This window comes from Hypanus sabinus, chromosome 11 (assembly GCF_030144855.1).
Source record: "Hypanus sabinus isolate sHypSab1 chromosome 11, sHypSab1.hap1, whole genome shotgun sequence".
In the NCBI taxonomy this organism is placed as follows: Eukaryota; Metazoa; Chordata; class Chondrichthyes; order Myliobatiformes; family Dasyatidae; genus Hypanus; species Hypanus sabinus.
In genome coordinates, this window is record NC_082716.1 from 55,288,443 (window position 1) to 55,304,595 (window position 16,153).

Consider the following 16,153-nt stretch of genomic DNA (forward strand, 5'->3'; position numbering starts at 1 on the left):
GGAGTGTCCAAGTCAGAGTCCAGACCTCAAGCCAATTGAGAATTTGTGGCTGGACTTGAAAAGGGCTGTTCACTCACAATCCCCATGCAAACTGACAGAGCTTGAGCAGTTTTGTAAAGAAAAATGGTGAAAAATTGCAGTGTACAGATGTGCAAAGCTGATAGGGACCTGTCCACACAGACTAGAGGCTGTAATTGCTGCCAAATGTGCACCTGCTAAATAGTGCCAAAGGGTCTCAGCCCATAACGTCAACTTTTTCATAAATGCGGCCTGATCTGCTGAGTTCCACCAGCATTTTGTGTTTTGTGTGTTTCTACTAAGTACTGACTTGAAGGATGTGCAATCAATTATTTTGCGTTTAGTAATTAATTTAGAACACTTTGTAGAGATATGTTTTCACTTTGACACCAAAAAGTCTTTTGCTGTTGATCAGTGTCAAAAAAAGCCAAATGAAATCCACCATGATTCAATGTTGTAAAACAATAAAACATGAAAACTTCCAAGGGGTTTGAATACTTTTTGTAAGCACTGTAATTAAGCAAATTAAGTGGTCAGAAAAAAATATGACATCTGTCGGTCCCCAGCTCTAAACTGCCTAGAATAAAGCATGAATATATGAATTCTTTTTGTTTTACTATGCCCCCTTGCACGTGACTAACTACCATAATAAGCATGCACCACAGAGTATGCTGATAGAAAATAGATGAATAGTGTGGTTTCTTGATTAATGCAAATAGTTCAATTTGTTCTGTCTTTTCATGCTTTGAAGTACCAATCCATTTTGCCACCATGCAGCCAAGGTCTCAGCCCGAAACGTCGACAGCGCTTCTCACTATAGATGCTGCCTGGCCTGCTGTGTTCCACCAGCATTTTGTGTGTGTTGCTGCATGCATTTTAAAAGTTCATTTTGTAACTCCAAGAAATTAGAAGGTTTTTGGAAGTTGTCCCGAAACACAATTGTGTGTACGTTTTGGTACCAATTAGAAGTACAGGTATCCCCCGCTATTCGCAGGTAGAGCGTTCCTATGAAATGGTTTGTAAGCTGGAATGTCGTAAAGTGAAGAAGCAATTACCATTTATTTATATCGTAAAAATTTTTGAGCGTTCGCAGACACAAAAAATAACCTACCAAATCATGCCAAATAACACATAAAACCTAAAGCAAAAGTAACACAAAGTAAAAGCAGGAATGATCTGATAAATACACAGCCTAAATAATGTAGGAATACTTTTCTGCAATTATTGCAGCACTGTCCACCGCAACGAAAATCTCACACAAGTGCTCTAGGCAGTACTCGCGGCAAAAACACACAGCGCAAGTGCTCCCAGCAGAAACACTCTTTCCGGTAACCTTTAAGCTATGAAGCTACCAAGTAACACATAAAAATACACAGTCTATATAAAGTAGAAATAATGTATGTACAGTGTAGTTTCTTTTACCGGAATCGGGAAGACAGTCAGTACACTGATGGTGTGTTAGGCTGAGTCGTCGGGGGTTGGATTGGTGGGAGGTAGAGGAAACTGGGGTGTCATCTCGTCATCGTCTGTTTCCATCAGGGCAGGCAGAACACCTTCTTCTATGTCTGCCTGCCTCAATGTCAAAGGTCGAGTTTCATTGTCTGCTGTGGCTGATGCGGAAGGCTTGAAAAACAACAGTATGCTTGACTGCTTAGCCTTGTGCATTTTTCTATCGTACAGTTCTTTGTAAGCACTCAAACCATCCTGCAAATATGCCGTAAACCTACGTACCCTTTCAAAATTAAAGTCCTACTTTTCTGCAATCATTGCAGCATTGTCAATCGCAGCGAAAATCTCACGCAATTGCTTCATGTTCAGTTCCTGGACGTCTTCACTTTCGGGCCGTTCGCTACTGCGTTCGGCTTCAATTGTTATCCTTTCCTCTTCATCAGCTCTTCATCTGTCAGTTCTTGGTCAAGGGATGGCAAAACCTCTTCAACATCATCTTCGTCATCTTCCACAAACCCTTAGCCAAACTCACTATATCCTTACCTTGTTCACCACAATCAAAAGGCTTAATTATGTCCAGCTTTACGCTAAGTGTAACACCCTTACGCGCTCTTTTAGGCTTTTCCGATACCTTGGAACTCATCTTGCTAACAGATGCACAAAATAAATCAACGTAAAGCACAGATGCTCACAGGCATGTGTTTATGCAATGCCGGCTAAAATGCAGTTCTGGGTGAGGAGCTTGGCTGCTCGGCGCGCGTTCCTTTTTTCATAACAGTGAGAACACCTTCTGTTAGTGAAAACAGGTAACTAATGTAGGTCTTTCCTAACAGCAAGGTGTCTTAGAGCGAACGTTCAAAAAACGGGGGACACCTGTACTAGCATTGTCTAGTCAATTATCCAACATCCCTATGCTACTTAAGGTGCTGCTCCATGAATGTAATGAATCATTTCTTGCTGCTGTAGTTTGGGTTTCCTTCTATCTGGTATGGATAAGTAATCAGGCTGCATTTGCCATATTCTAATATTTTAATTTAGAAAAGATGTAGTTCTTAATCTAATTATTGTTGGTCGTGTGAAATTTGTCTATTTATTACAAGGCGAATACTGAAGAATTGGATAAGGAAGTTCTAGTGGTCACTTCTGACGAAGAGTGGACACACGCCAGGCCAGTTACTCAGAGTGACATTGAAGAAGCTTGGAGAGAAGTTGTACTTAATCAGTAAGTCACAATGTAAAAAATAGACAAAATATAGAATGATAGACCACTATGAACCTTCTGAAATGGAATTGTTCGTGGTTAATATTAATCAAGATTGTATCAAGACTTTTATTTTGTAATTTATTTAATTCAATTTATTTTAAATTAAATTTTCTGCATTCTGTTTTAGTTCTTTAGTTTCTCTCCATCTAATTTTACAGCTATTCTGTGCTTTAAAATGTGTATAATAGTGAAAGCTCTATGTAAGCAACTTTTTCTCCACATAGCCTTGCTTTTTTTTAAAAAAAACTGCTCTACAGAAAAATCCTAGCCAATTTTATATGACCATCCCTAAAACTACAAATGAGCTCTCCAATTAGGAAGTGACTTAAGTGTCTAGAATCAACCTAGCTTTCTGCATTTTACCCCTCTTTTGAGTGAAACTAATGCAGTCCATTTTTACTGTAAACATTTAATCTTGAGGTAATATTTTTACGCTTCCAGTCAATTCTTTAAAGTTTCCAGCTGGAGTTGGCTATAGTAGATTACAAAACTGCATTCACAGTTATGACAATAGACTTTTCAAGGTTAAATATTTAAGGTATTAATGCACATTTTACTACAAAAACTGAAGAAAACTGATCCAATAGGGGCTAATGAGCAACGTTAAAAGTACTAACAGATCAAAGGAAAAGACTTTGGCCACGTTGTATGAAAAGAGCAATGAGTCTGATTGGGAGATATTCAAAATTTGAGAAAGAAAGACTAATACGCAAGGAAAGAAAGTATGTTGAGTTTTTCTGGTCGGCTTCTATTGGTATGTTAAAAAGAATAGACATTAATATGGAATTCCTACAGACAAATTGGAAGAATGAAATTAGTGAACATTGAAATGGTAGAAGTTAAAATATGTTATGTTTATCTCCACAGAAATCTCATGGAAATAATGGAGAATAATACATCTAGAGTGAAAGAGGATTTGAAGGAATTTAGAAAGATGTTCTCTTTTAAAATAAAAAGATACAAAGGATTATTCAGATTTGAAGCCATTAAACCCCCCAGAAATTGACTGTCATTCCAACATTTTGAAAGTAGAGGCCAATAAAAATGAAGTCTTTACCATCATCTTCCAAAATTCCATGCATCTTAAACACTTCCCAGAGACTGGAAGATGGCAAATCTAATCCCACTGTTTATGCAAAAAGGAGATCAGAGAACCAGAAATTAGTAATCCTGATATTTTAATAAGAAAAATGCTAGAATGTTATTAAGGAAATGATAGCAGAACATTGACAAGTCAGAGTAGCATGAGAGGACCTTTTTAGGGTGAGAAATAATAGCTGTTTTGAACATAATTAGCAATACAAAATTTGAGATTTTGCTGGTTTGGGCCCTGTCTGAAATTATTAGTCTCATACTAATGACAAGCATCAGATGGATTTTAAATACCCTATTTAGTTTCATTCAGCTATGTTTATTTTATCAATGTGCACGGAGCTTGGTATTTTTAAAAAAGGTTACAATGATGGATTGCATTCTTAAAGTTCCAAAACTGTCATGTATCAATAAAATGTGGAAACTTCATTTTTCATTTCTCATCATTACAACAGGTACAATAAGATTGGGAAAATAGTTATTTAATTTTAATAAACTGTTCTTATCACATGAAACCCTGGCTAGTTAGGATATAGCTACGATGTTGAAGATAATAGATTATTTGAAAACAAATAAGCTTTTTTGCATCAATGCTCTCCCCACCAAAAAATGTAGTTGTCTTACTCTTGTCTTACAAGGCCAAACATATGAATCCCTACTATATAGTCATATTTGCATTATATTCAAGCATGTGTCTAGTGTACATTTTTGTTTTTATTATCTTTAAGTTTCAGTAAGATTAGTGTATTAAAAGATATTGTAAATACAGAAATTTCAAATAACTAAAGAGGTAATTACTTGCAATAATCTGACTGATAAAATGTAATTGAAATTATAGTTATCTCACTATTGATAAATTTTATAAACTTGTAGCTTGTACTTGTGATAGTGAAATAATTGCTATAAATCTTGACATACCAAGTTTCTGTACCATAATCTGTTTTGTTCCAGCCTGCAGAAACTCTTAGGCTTAGCTTCACTGGATGAAGTGCTGGATCTCTCACAAGTTATTTCTCAGAATATTGTATACAATGTATGTAACATCAGTAAACATGGCGTTGTTGTATTACAAGACAAATCAGGTGAGACGACATTTTTTTGGGTGTCTAATCCCTTGCATTACATTCTGAGGATGGCAAAGACTACTCATGGTGCTGGCAAATTGCTTGGTATCTATATGGGAAATACTAGTCTCCATTAACGTTATTAGTTATGGTATCACAGAGTAATACCGCATTGAAAACAGACCATGTCCAGCATACGCTGACTATCTCTATTGTTCCAATGTATCTGCACTCAGTTCATTGCCTTCATTACTTCAGCAGTTCTTGTTATCGTCAATATTGCAAGAGTACCTGTCACAGTCATCCAGCAGGCAATGCATTCATGATTTCATTCACCCTCTGGATGAAAAAAGTCTTCATCTAACCCACCCTAAGCCACTTATCAATTGTCTTAAATGTACGCCATTTGATTATATGCAGCTCTGCTCTGGGATAAGTTTCCAATATCTGTCCTATCAATGCCTTTCATAATTTTGTATACCTCTATCAGGATCACTTCAGTCTCTCTGCTCCAAGGCAAATGATCCCAGTCTATTCATTATCTTGTCATAACTGGAATGTGCCATACCATACATCGTTATGGTGAAACTCTGCTGCAAGTTCCCCAGTGTCCTTCCTACAGCACAGTGACCAGAACAGTACAATCTACTTGTATCCTGACTAAATATCAAAGATTCAGAGCTCCAGTTTAATGTCAGAGAAATGTATACAATATACATCCTAAAATGCTTTTTCTTTGCAAACATCCACAAAAACAGAGAACTGGCCCAAAGAATGAACGACAGTTAAATGTGAGAACCCCAAAGTACCCCCCAACTCCCCCTCCTGCGCGTAAACCAACAGCGAGCAACAATCCCCCCTCCCCCCCACCAGCAAAAATAAAGCAAGCATCGGCACCGCCACCAAGCACTCAAGCGTGATCAAAGCAATAGCAAAGACACAGACTTGCAGTTACCTCAAAGACTTTGCGTTTCATCCGGCATTTGACAAACCACAGGTTCTCAATAAAGGAGAGGGAGGTGACTCCATTTTCCCAGCAAGCGGGGAGACATAATAACAACTCGCTGGTTTATGATGTTAAAAGTCCATTATTTCACTTTTTTCAAGCTCTGTGCCTGAAGATCGCAGAGATCTCAGGTCTTTGGGCCCACAGCAGTAGATTTTCCAACTCCCCCAAGGACACACTGGTCTCCTGCTGTGTCGCCGACCCTCGATCTACCTGTCTCCAGAGCCCCAAGATCTTAGGCTTCCAAATATGAGTCGGACTCTCAGGCCGAACTCTTGGCGTGCCAGACAACGGCCAGTCCTGAAACCCTGAGAACAGGTCCCATTCCCACAAAGAACTGGTCTGTGTGTAACTTCAGGTCAGGGTCTTCAAAAGAACCCTGAAAGGGAAAAATAGAGATATTAAAGATGGAAATAGAGCAGTTTCTGAAGATGCAAGCAAAGGAGTCGCTGTTTAGTGCCATCTTAACTCCTCCTCCATCTCCATCATGTATGATAACCTCCACACTCTTGTACTTTATGTGGTCTGGTCAATGAAGGCAAACGTCCCATACACCTTCACCACCTTATCTACCTGTGCTGCCATCTTGAGGGACCCCCGTCATTCATAGTACATTTCCTACATTATTAGCTTTCCAAAAATGCATTGCCTCCTACTTATGGGAATTAAATTATGTCATTACTTTGTCCAGATGATCACTGTTTTTCTAAAGCCCAAGAATACCCTATCAACAACACTACCAATATTCAAATCATCTGCAAACTTACTAACCCTATCTTCTATGTTCAAGTCAGTAATGTATATAACAAACAGTAAGGGTCCCAGCTCTCAGACATGTAGTACACCACTGGTCACAGGGTTCCAGTCTCTTTCACTATCATGTTCCGTCTCCTATTACTAAGCCAGTTTCGCACCCAGTTTACCAATGTATCATGGGCTCTAACCTTTCAAACCAGCTGTCTGATGCTGCCTAGTAAGTTAGCAGAGTTTGTGTAGACAGCATCAGCTGCACTGGCCTCAGTAATAAATTTTGTTGCTATTATAAAGCAAATCAATCAGATTGGTTAAACACGATTTCCTCCAAACAAAATTATGCTGACCATCTTTGATTAAGCCCTGTCTTTCCAAGTTCTGATTAATCCAGTGCTCCTGAATTATTCCAATACATTTATACCACTGACTTGAGATACCCATTTCTTTATTATCTGGCTTATCCTTGATGCTCTTCCTGAATAAAGATATCAACGTTTGTTGTCCTACAGTCATCTTACACCTTGCCTTCAGTTAGAGAAGTTTTAAACATCCTCATATCGCAGCCCAGGATACCAGGATACATTGTAGGCTGTAGGGATTTATCCACTCATATGGCCACTGTGACATCAAAGCTGCATCCGTTCACAATAGGCTCCAGGTTATCACCACCCTCTCCCTGAATACAAATGAGACGCGTTCATTTAAGGTTTGATTCTGTGTCTATGTACATATTGCCATATTGGTGCCCCCCACCCCCCAGGCTCCCTCCTTTGTCTAGCTACCCTCATGTGTTTAGACTGGATAAGATTTTTTTTTGTTATATACAGTATTAGAAAAGTGCAATGAAATTCCTCGCTCACATGAAGTCAGAGTTAAATGGTATACATGGTAGTAATAAAGACAGTGAGTGCAAAAACAGAATAGTGCAGAGATTGTAGTGCAATCAGAAGAAGTGGAAAAATACTGAATCAGCAATAAAGGAATGGTGAAATTCAGATTCTGAAAATGTGGTAGCATCCGATAAATATGAGGCTGTTCATATAGAAATCTGATAGTGGTAAAGAAGCTGCTCCTGATCATTAACCTTTCAGGTTCCAGCATCTTAGATTATTAGAGAGGTCAAAAATGTCAATGGCCAATTGATTAGTGTACAATTTCAGAAAGTATCCAGGGACTACATCTGTTCTGGCAGTTTCAGGGAATTTTCCTTCAAGAAAGCAAATTTAACTTCCACCAAGCTAAATGGGGTCGATGGGGAATTTGTGCCTTGTGGAACTCTGTTTTCAAAGGTTTCAAAGATGTCAGAGAAATGTATACAATATACATCCTGAAATTCTAATTCTTCGCAACCATCCATGAAAACAGAAGAGTGCCCCAAAGAATGAATAACAGTTAAATGTTAGAACCCCAAAGTACCCCCCAGCTCCCCCCTCCCACGCATAAGCAGCAGCAAAGCAACAGTAAAGACACAGGCTTGCAGAACCCCAAAGACTACTCATTCACCCGGTAATTCAACATACCACAGGCTCTCTCTCTCCTTAATAAGGGAAAAGGAGGTGTTCCAGTTTCACGGCGAGAGGGGAGACATAACAAACAACTCGCAGATTTACAATATTAAAAGTCTGCTGTGTCACTTTTTCCAAGCTCTGCCCAAAGAACTCGGGTCTCTGGGCACACAGCCAGCAGCCAGCTCATTGCTTTCCATCTTCAGTGTACTCCCACGACGCATCAAGCAGCGGCACCAATCTTGAGTCTGCCTGCCTCCAGGGCCACGAAATCCCGGAACCCTAAAGGTGCGCTAATCTTCTAGGCCGTGTCCTTGGTATATCAAATAGCAGCCAGTCGTGAGACCCTGACAGCAGGTCCCATTCCCACAAAGAACCAAAGTCAGCGTGTAACTCCAGATCAGGGTCTTTAAAAGAACCCTGCAGGGGGAAAATAGTGATATTAAAGATGGAAATAGAGCTGCTTCTGAAGATGCAATCAAAGGAGTCACCGTTGGGTGCCATCATCTCCTAAGCTCCTGCTCAAAATGACTGTTAACCCCATCCCTTTGACTTGCAAAAGCAGAAGACACACTGGTTGTGTTTAGAGAGTACGTTACTGAAGTTAGCTTGATTTGGCGTCCCCAGTAATGATGAATTAACCATCATAGTTTTCTGTCTCCAGGGTTAATTTCCAGGTATAATTCATTCCTTGCCATGAGGATACTAGCTTGAAGTGATTCATAAACTGCTAACAAAAGATGGACATGAATTCCCTCAGTAGACAGAAGGGGCAGCAGTTTGAGTTGGTATTCCAGGTCAGAGAAGCAGAATACAGCTAAGACAGACACATCTATGCACCACAAAGCATTGATCATTGGATGAGGGTATCATACAGTCCGTACAAATAACGGAGAAACCATCAGATTGTATTGCAAGATCAGGTGAATCATACGTGAGCTATGTTGCAGTAAAACAAAGAACATAGCATTCCTGATCTCCCTTTGAAATAGCAACTTTGCTCTGAGCTTTTCAAGCTTATTTTCAAGTGAATGAACAGTAGCGAGAAGCATGCTGGGAGGGAGCTGAAGTTCTCATAATTTCAGCCACTCCTGGGGCCACCCCTCTGACTACCAAAGCTGTGCCAGTTGCAGTTGGTCTAATAAGTATCAGTAGTCCCACAAGTTCCTCTCACTTAACTATAATTAACATGGGACTTTCACCACTGGAACCTTGTCCATGTTGGATCTGATAATAAAGGGAAATTATAAAGCAGGCTGGTTTAATGAGTTGTATGCAAAATAACACTGCTCTGTAGCCAGTTTTTTGTCTGAAAATGGCTTGGAATTTTCTTAATCTTCTCTAGCCAACAATTTTTTTTTGTTTTTGTTTGTGGTCCTTTATCAGCCTTAAGTATCTCCCTGTCTTCAGTACTCTGGATCTGTCATACGCTTCCTTTTTAAACAAGCAGTCAATATCTCTTGGCATGCAGAATTTCCTGAATTTGCTTTCCTTATTGTTCAGCCATCCACATTAACTCTCATTATTTCCCTTTTGACTTTGTGGCAGATGTGTTGTATTGTTCACATTATTGAATTCAGAATTTTACTCACAATACAGATGGGGTCTAAATACACCAGGTGTGCAACCTGCCTTTGGACTTCCCGACCAGATAGTCAGAATGCACAACCGCGCCTCCCTCCCTCCCCCATCATTCTCAACATGGGTACCCCACTAACCCCCGGGCTGTGTACTGAGCACATTGCTGTTCATTCTGCTCTCACATGACTGCACAGCCAAACACCCGAGTAATAAGATCGTCAAGTTTGCCGAAGATACAACAGTGATGGGACTCATCACCGACAACCTACAGAGGTAAGGTGGAAGCGCCCATGTCCTGGTGCTAGGCAAATAACCACTTCCTCTGTATCAACAAGACGGTGAAGGTGCATATCAGCTTCAGCAGAACTCGCACCACTCACATCCCTCAGTGCGAGTAGTTTCAGACTCCTGGGAGAGCACATCTTGCACAACCTCTCATGGCCCCAGAGCACTTTTTCATGATCAGAAAAGCTCACCAATGCCTCTACTTTCTGGAGGCTGGAGGGAACTGGACTACACACATCTATACTCATGTCATTCTACAGCTGCTCAGTAGAGAGCATTTTAATAAACTGCATGGTAAGGAGAAGGCACTGCAACAGACAGGAAGGTTCTACAATGGATAGTCAAATCTGCCCAGAGCATCAGGAGCACCAGCCTAGCTGCCATCAAGGACAAACATACAGAAAGGTGCCAGAAGAGGGTCAATAATATTATGAAGGATCCTATCCACCCTGCTTATGGTCTGTTTATCCCACTCCCATTAGGAAACAGGCTACATTGCATCCATGCCAGTATCACCAGACTCAAAACCAGTTACTTTCCGCAAGCAGTAAAGATGATAAACACCTCCACCCCTGCATGCCCCCAACCACCAATATTTTATCAATTACTGTTGTGACAGACATTCCTGGGCCTAGTATCACTTTGTGAACGTATAATCAATCTACGTATATAAGCTATTTTATGTATTTCTTTTTAATGTATGTTTTTTTATTATTATTATCCTGTTCTTTATCTTGTGGGCTTTTTGTGCTGCGGCGGATACAGAATAACAACTATTTTTTTCTTCTTTACACTTGTGCACATTAAACAATCTTAAATCTTGAATGTTACGATATAATTTAATAGCATGTACAAATATGTAAACAGATTTTAAGTCTGTTTTTGATAAGGACTGCTATACTGTATGTCCAGAAGTAAATATCCACATGCATTATTTAATACCTCTTTAATATGCAAAATTATCTCAAGATACTCAAGGAGGTATGGCACAAATTTTAAAAAAAAAACAAAGCAATGGAGTTTGGAAGTGACAAAAATCTTGGATGTTAGCACAATTTCTTGCAGTGATTTTTCCATTATAACTTGCTGAAAATGGGTACTACTCAACTAATTGAAACAAGAAGTCCTTTTCACCTTTGGTAAACTGAAAATTATATTTTCATGTTCTGAGTTTCAAAATATTTGCAGTATTTTCCCTTAATTCCATTTTGCATTTCCTGTTTTTCCTTGCATGTGTAGTTGATAATCACTTTCAATTCTCTCATAATCTAATAGTGGCTCCCCTATATAGAGAAGTCTTCCTTGAATAAAGATCTAATTTTAAAAACAGTTCTGTGTAAAAACATTATAATTTTATTCATTTTCGTTTTGAAAGATATGGAGAGGGTTTTGTTATTGGGTAGACTGGAAAACATGGGCGTTATTGATCTTAGAGAAAGCTAAGAAGAGATTTGGGAGAGAATTTTAAATCAAAGCAAATATAAGTACTGTAAATAAGAAATCTAAGTCATTCCTGCCAATTTTCATCCCCTAATTTAAGTGATTGTAGTTTCAATTTCAGCAAATTACCAAGTTGTATTTTGAGTCTTGGCATGCTGGACTGTGGTGGGTGATAAAAGTTAAAACTGAGTATATGGAATTTGATCCTTAAATACCTGTTTCTTTGCAGAAGATCTACCTCATTGGGTGCTGTCTGCTATGAAGTGTCTAGCAAACTGTAAGTCAATAATTTCCAAAAACGCAATGTGGCTAATGGCATTGAGTTATCAGAATTGATACAAAATTGTCCTTAGTAGCCATGTAAAATGCCGGATGTGATGGAGAAGTAGGGAATGGTAAGTTGCTCAGAGGCAGATTTTGATGGAATGTGTGAAGAAGAGATGATATATCAGAGAAATCGATGTAGAAGGATGTTGGCATGTGACACAGGAATATGGAGAAAGAATGTATGGAATGATTTTTTTCTATCATTTGTTTTTACTGTAAATGGCATGGATTATGTGGGCGGAGTATGTGATTAGAAGCAAGAGGGCACTAGTAATGGGGAGGGGGACTGAGGAGGGATGGCAAGTGAAATGGTCGAAGAACAGCTAGAGCGAGAATGATTAACATGGAGCATGAAGAGAATAGCCATGTCTGGACCAGGAGGGAGAAAGAAAGATAAAGAGTAGATTGCAAGTGTGAGTAAGGTGCAGAGAGGAAAAAATATCATCAGCAGTGAAAATCATCATGTGCTGATGTAGTGGATTTGCTGAGAGTGACACAGAAAAGTGGAGGAAGTATCCTTGAAGAAAGTGCTGTCTTCAGAGCAATGAAGGTGAAGGAAGTACTTTCTTCTGCCCTTTGCTTGGGACTGTTCACTAGACGTTCCTCAGTACCGTTATGTTACATCTTGGCTATGCTATGTAGATTGGATAGATGGCCTCTAACAAGTGCGTGTGCATTGCATAGGAATGAATATTAGAACAATACTGTTACACTCTTTTCACGGAAGGATTGCACCAAAGGTATGATAGATTAAGAGATCATTCTATAATGAGTCCTAATCTCATAATGTGCTGACTCAAATGATAATAGTACAAATAAAACAAATGAAATGTTAATGTTTATTTAATTAATAAGTAAAAGTAATTATCTCTTTACAGTTTGAAATCTGACTTTGACTTTATTTTAAGTTGTGCTAGTAATTCTCATTTCCCTTCTAATTTTTTAGGTCCTCGGAAGTGATTTGACTTTATTAGTGTGCAATGTTGCATTACGTTTTTTATTGCTATTTATGACTCTAATTCAGGGCCCCGGCACAATGACCTGAATCAGCCAACATATCCGGGTTTTGAGCGAGATGTATTTAAGACTGTTGCAGATTACTTTATCAATCTTCCTGAGCCACTGCTTACGTTTGAATATTATGAACTCTTTGTGAATATATTAGGTAGGTACTAGAAAAGCCAAAATAATCTAAACTCATAAATGGATTTTTACACTAGTAGTTGTGCAACTGCAATTTGTCTCATTATGAAAGATTTATGATGCCCAGCTAAAGGTTTGTTAGTATATAATTACTTTTGATGGGATTTTTGCAACTGCTTTTGTGGGAGGTAGTTAAACAGTTAAAATAAGTTTTCATACCCTTTATAAATGTTAATTTCCACATTTTTTTCAACTTGCTCTGTGCTTTTGATGTCACTAACACATGTTGCAAATGTTTGTACATTGCCTTTGCTGTACTCTGAATGCCGAGTATTTGTTTGTAATCTGTATTAAATTTCTTTTGATTTTCTGCTAGTTTTGTGTGGTTACATCATGATCTCAAACAGACAACAAGGAAAACGCAAGAATTTGGATGAATTTGGCTGTCCACAGCCAGCAAAATCACAACACCTGAATAGCCATAAAACCTCTTTCAAATCGACTGAATGCTTGTTGCTGAGCTTAATTCGCAAAGACATTTCAGCGAAGCCCACGCAGCAACAGGAGGAAGTCAATGTATCTGAGCAGAAACTATTTCGAAATGAGCATAATCTTCAAAAAGGATGTGCTAGGCGTCTAAATCAACATGTGAAAAGCAATAAGAAAGCTGATATTAAAGATCAATTAATAGGAGGCAGCTATCAAAACCTAGCTCACTTAAAAAATGATCTCAGACAGCGCTGCCCAATCATGTCGAGGCACCACTCAGTGGGACACATTGCAAGTGGAGATAAGGTACGCAAGCCACTGAGCCACATTAACCTGAATGTGGCAAGGCCTCAGAATGGTACTGAACAGTCCCATATTCAGGGCACCCAGCCCCTCATTAATAGTAGACCTAAAGCAGAATCAATGTCAAATCTGTATCTGGAAAGTGGCAGACAGCAAGTTTCTAATTTCAGCACCAGGTGCAGCTCAGCATGGACTTTGGCTGAATCCAGTAATGAACCTCGGACTAAGTATACAAATCAAGAATTGGTCACTGGAGAGGCGACCAATGCAATTGACCAAAAATCAGTTCAGGGTCAGGATCAACAGAATCAGGATTCACAATTTGGAAGATTGCACTATTTTTCAAAAGTTAATTACCATGAGCTTAATACAACAAATAACTATAAGATACCCAAAGGCGTGGGCAGCTGTTTTAACATAAATGCTCCAGTTGCTGAAGTTACAATGAAACCCAATTGCTCACCTGAGCTAGGATTAAGAAGACCAAGTGCATTTAGTTTGGCCAACACAGGAACTGGATATCCAACTGCAGATGGAGCCATGTTCCAGTGTTTTAAGTATACTGTGGATGGATCTGAGAATTGCTCTTCAAATGACTGCCATTCAACCTTTGCAGAATGTTTGAATGACCCACAAAGTAAGAATGATGCTTAATACTGTATGCATTGCTTGTTATTTTTGTCCAAGCTTTTGTGTTTTTGTCACTTCTCTTAAAGGGTCAAATATGTGGAAGTTAAGGGTGTGTCTTTAATATTGCAAGTGGATATTTGACATTACAATAGCCCAATGCTGATAGCTAAGATGAAATTGAAACCTATAATCTGTTAGAATTACTGTATTTAGATTGGGTAGGTGGTGAATTAACATTTGTAGATAGAGTACAGAGATAGAATCATTATGGAAGTATCTTTTCCAAGAAGTTAATTAAGAAAATATGGTAACATGTTCAAATTTAAATCCTGAAATAACTGATTAAATAATTGGTACATGTAATATTTGGATTAAATGAAGATGTGAAAGAATATAAATTGATTACCTGTTTATGTATCCCAGGTTTATTGCAACCTCACCTGGAGCAGGTTGCTATAGAAGCTCTCCAGATATGTTGCCTTCTTTTACCTCCACCCAATCGCAGAAAACTGCAACTACTTATGCGCATGATATCTCGTATTAGCCAGAATGTCGATATGCCACAGCTTCATGATGCTATGGGAACAAGGATGCTGGTATGTGGCTATTTCATTCTCAGAGGACTTGGTGTGCTGAAATATGACATGATGTGTCTTGGTACTAAGCTGAATTTGTCTGAATTCTCATATTGTAAAAGATAAGACAGGTGGTAACTTGAAAGAAGATGGGATGTTTTCTACTCACAGTAAGAAATGATGCCTACCCAATCTTGACATCGAGCAATGGCTAACACGAGAGGGCACAGTTTTGAGGTGCTTAGAAGTAGGTACAGAGGAGATGCCAGGGGTAAGATTTTTATGCAGAAGGTGGTGAGTGTGTGGAATGGGCTGCTGGCGATGATGGTGGAGGCAGATACAATAGGATCTTTTAAGGGACTCCTGAATAGGTACGTGGACCTTAGAAAAATAGAAGGCTATGGGTAACCTAAGGTAATTTCTAAAGTAAGTACATGTTCAGCACAGCATCATGGGCCGAAGGGCCTGTATGGTGCTATAGATTTTCTATGTTTCTAAATTCTCAATTAGACACAACCATGAACAGTAAAGGCCCTTCTGTTGATGTTCAATAGCATTCCTAACACTACTCACTGAAAAGGTAACCTGCTTGGTACCATTGTGTTTTTTTTTGTAATTTTGAGACTAACGTGTGAAATTACTAGACTAGTGCTACAATTGGTTCTCTGGGAATAAGAAAGAGCAATAAGGTAAAAGAAATCCAAAGGTGAAGGTAAGCCAGCCAGTATATAAAAGATGATACCAAAAGTTTTTTTCAGGTATATAAAGAGTAAAAGAGAGGCAAGGGTGGACATCAGACCACTGGAAAATGACTCTGCAGAGGTAGTAATGCTAAAGCACAGAATGATGAACTTAAGTATGTTGTGTCAGTTATAATACTCAATAAGTTTGCCCAACTTCCACCAGGCACACTACCAGCAGCATGCCAGAAATATGAGGAAGTGTCAGGGAGCAGAAATGAGCATAGTCACTGTACTGAGAAGCTGCTTGGGAAGCTGAAAGGTTCTAGGTGTAGATAAATCTTCTGGACCAGAAGAACTAGACACCAGGGTTTTTGAAAGAGGCAGCTAAAGGGACTTGGAGGCATTAGTAGTGATCTTTCAAGAATCACTAGATTCTAGAATGGTTCCAGTGTACTGGGCAATCACAAATGTCACTCCATTCTTCAAGAAGTGGGGGAGGCAAAAGACAGGAAATTATGGGTCAGTTATGGGCCAGTGGCTGGTAAG

The 16,153-nt window shown here is 39.0% G+C and overlaps 1 protein-coding gene across 2 annotated transcripts in view; it reads left to right on the forward strand.

Moving 5' to 3' along the window:
* The window catches only part of LOC132401972 (DEP domain-containing protein 1B-like), a 38,073-nt gene that overhangs the window by 11,995 nt on the left and 9,925 nt on the right, over window positions 1-16,153 (forward strand). The window contains exons 4-9 of one of the 2 annotated variants that reach the window (XM_059984356.1): window positions 2,568-2,689; window positions 4,775-4,905; window positions 11,687-11,734; window positions 12,809-12,949; window positions 13,304-14,356; window positions 14,773-14,945. In XM_059984356.1, coding sequence (XP_059840339.1) covers window positions 2,568-2,689; window positions 4,775-4,905; window positions 11,687-11,734; window positions 12,809-12,949; window positions 13,304-14,356; window positions 14,773-14,945 — 1,668 coding nt within the window. Of the gene's footprint in view, window positions 1-2,567; window positions 2,690-4,774; window positions 4,906-11,686; window positions 11,735-12,095; window positions 12,950-13,303; window positions 14,357-14,772; window positions 14,946-16,153 lie in introns of those variants that run through there. The other variant, XM_059984357.1, reaches the window with a different exon arrangement.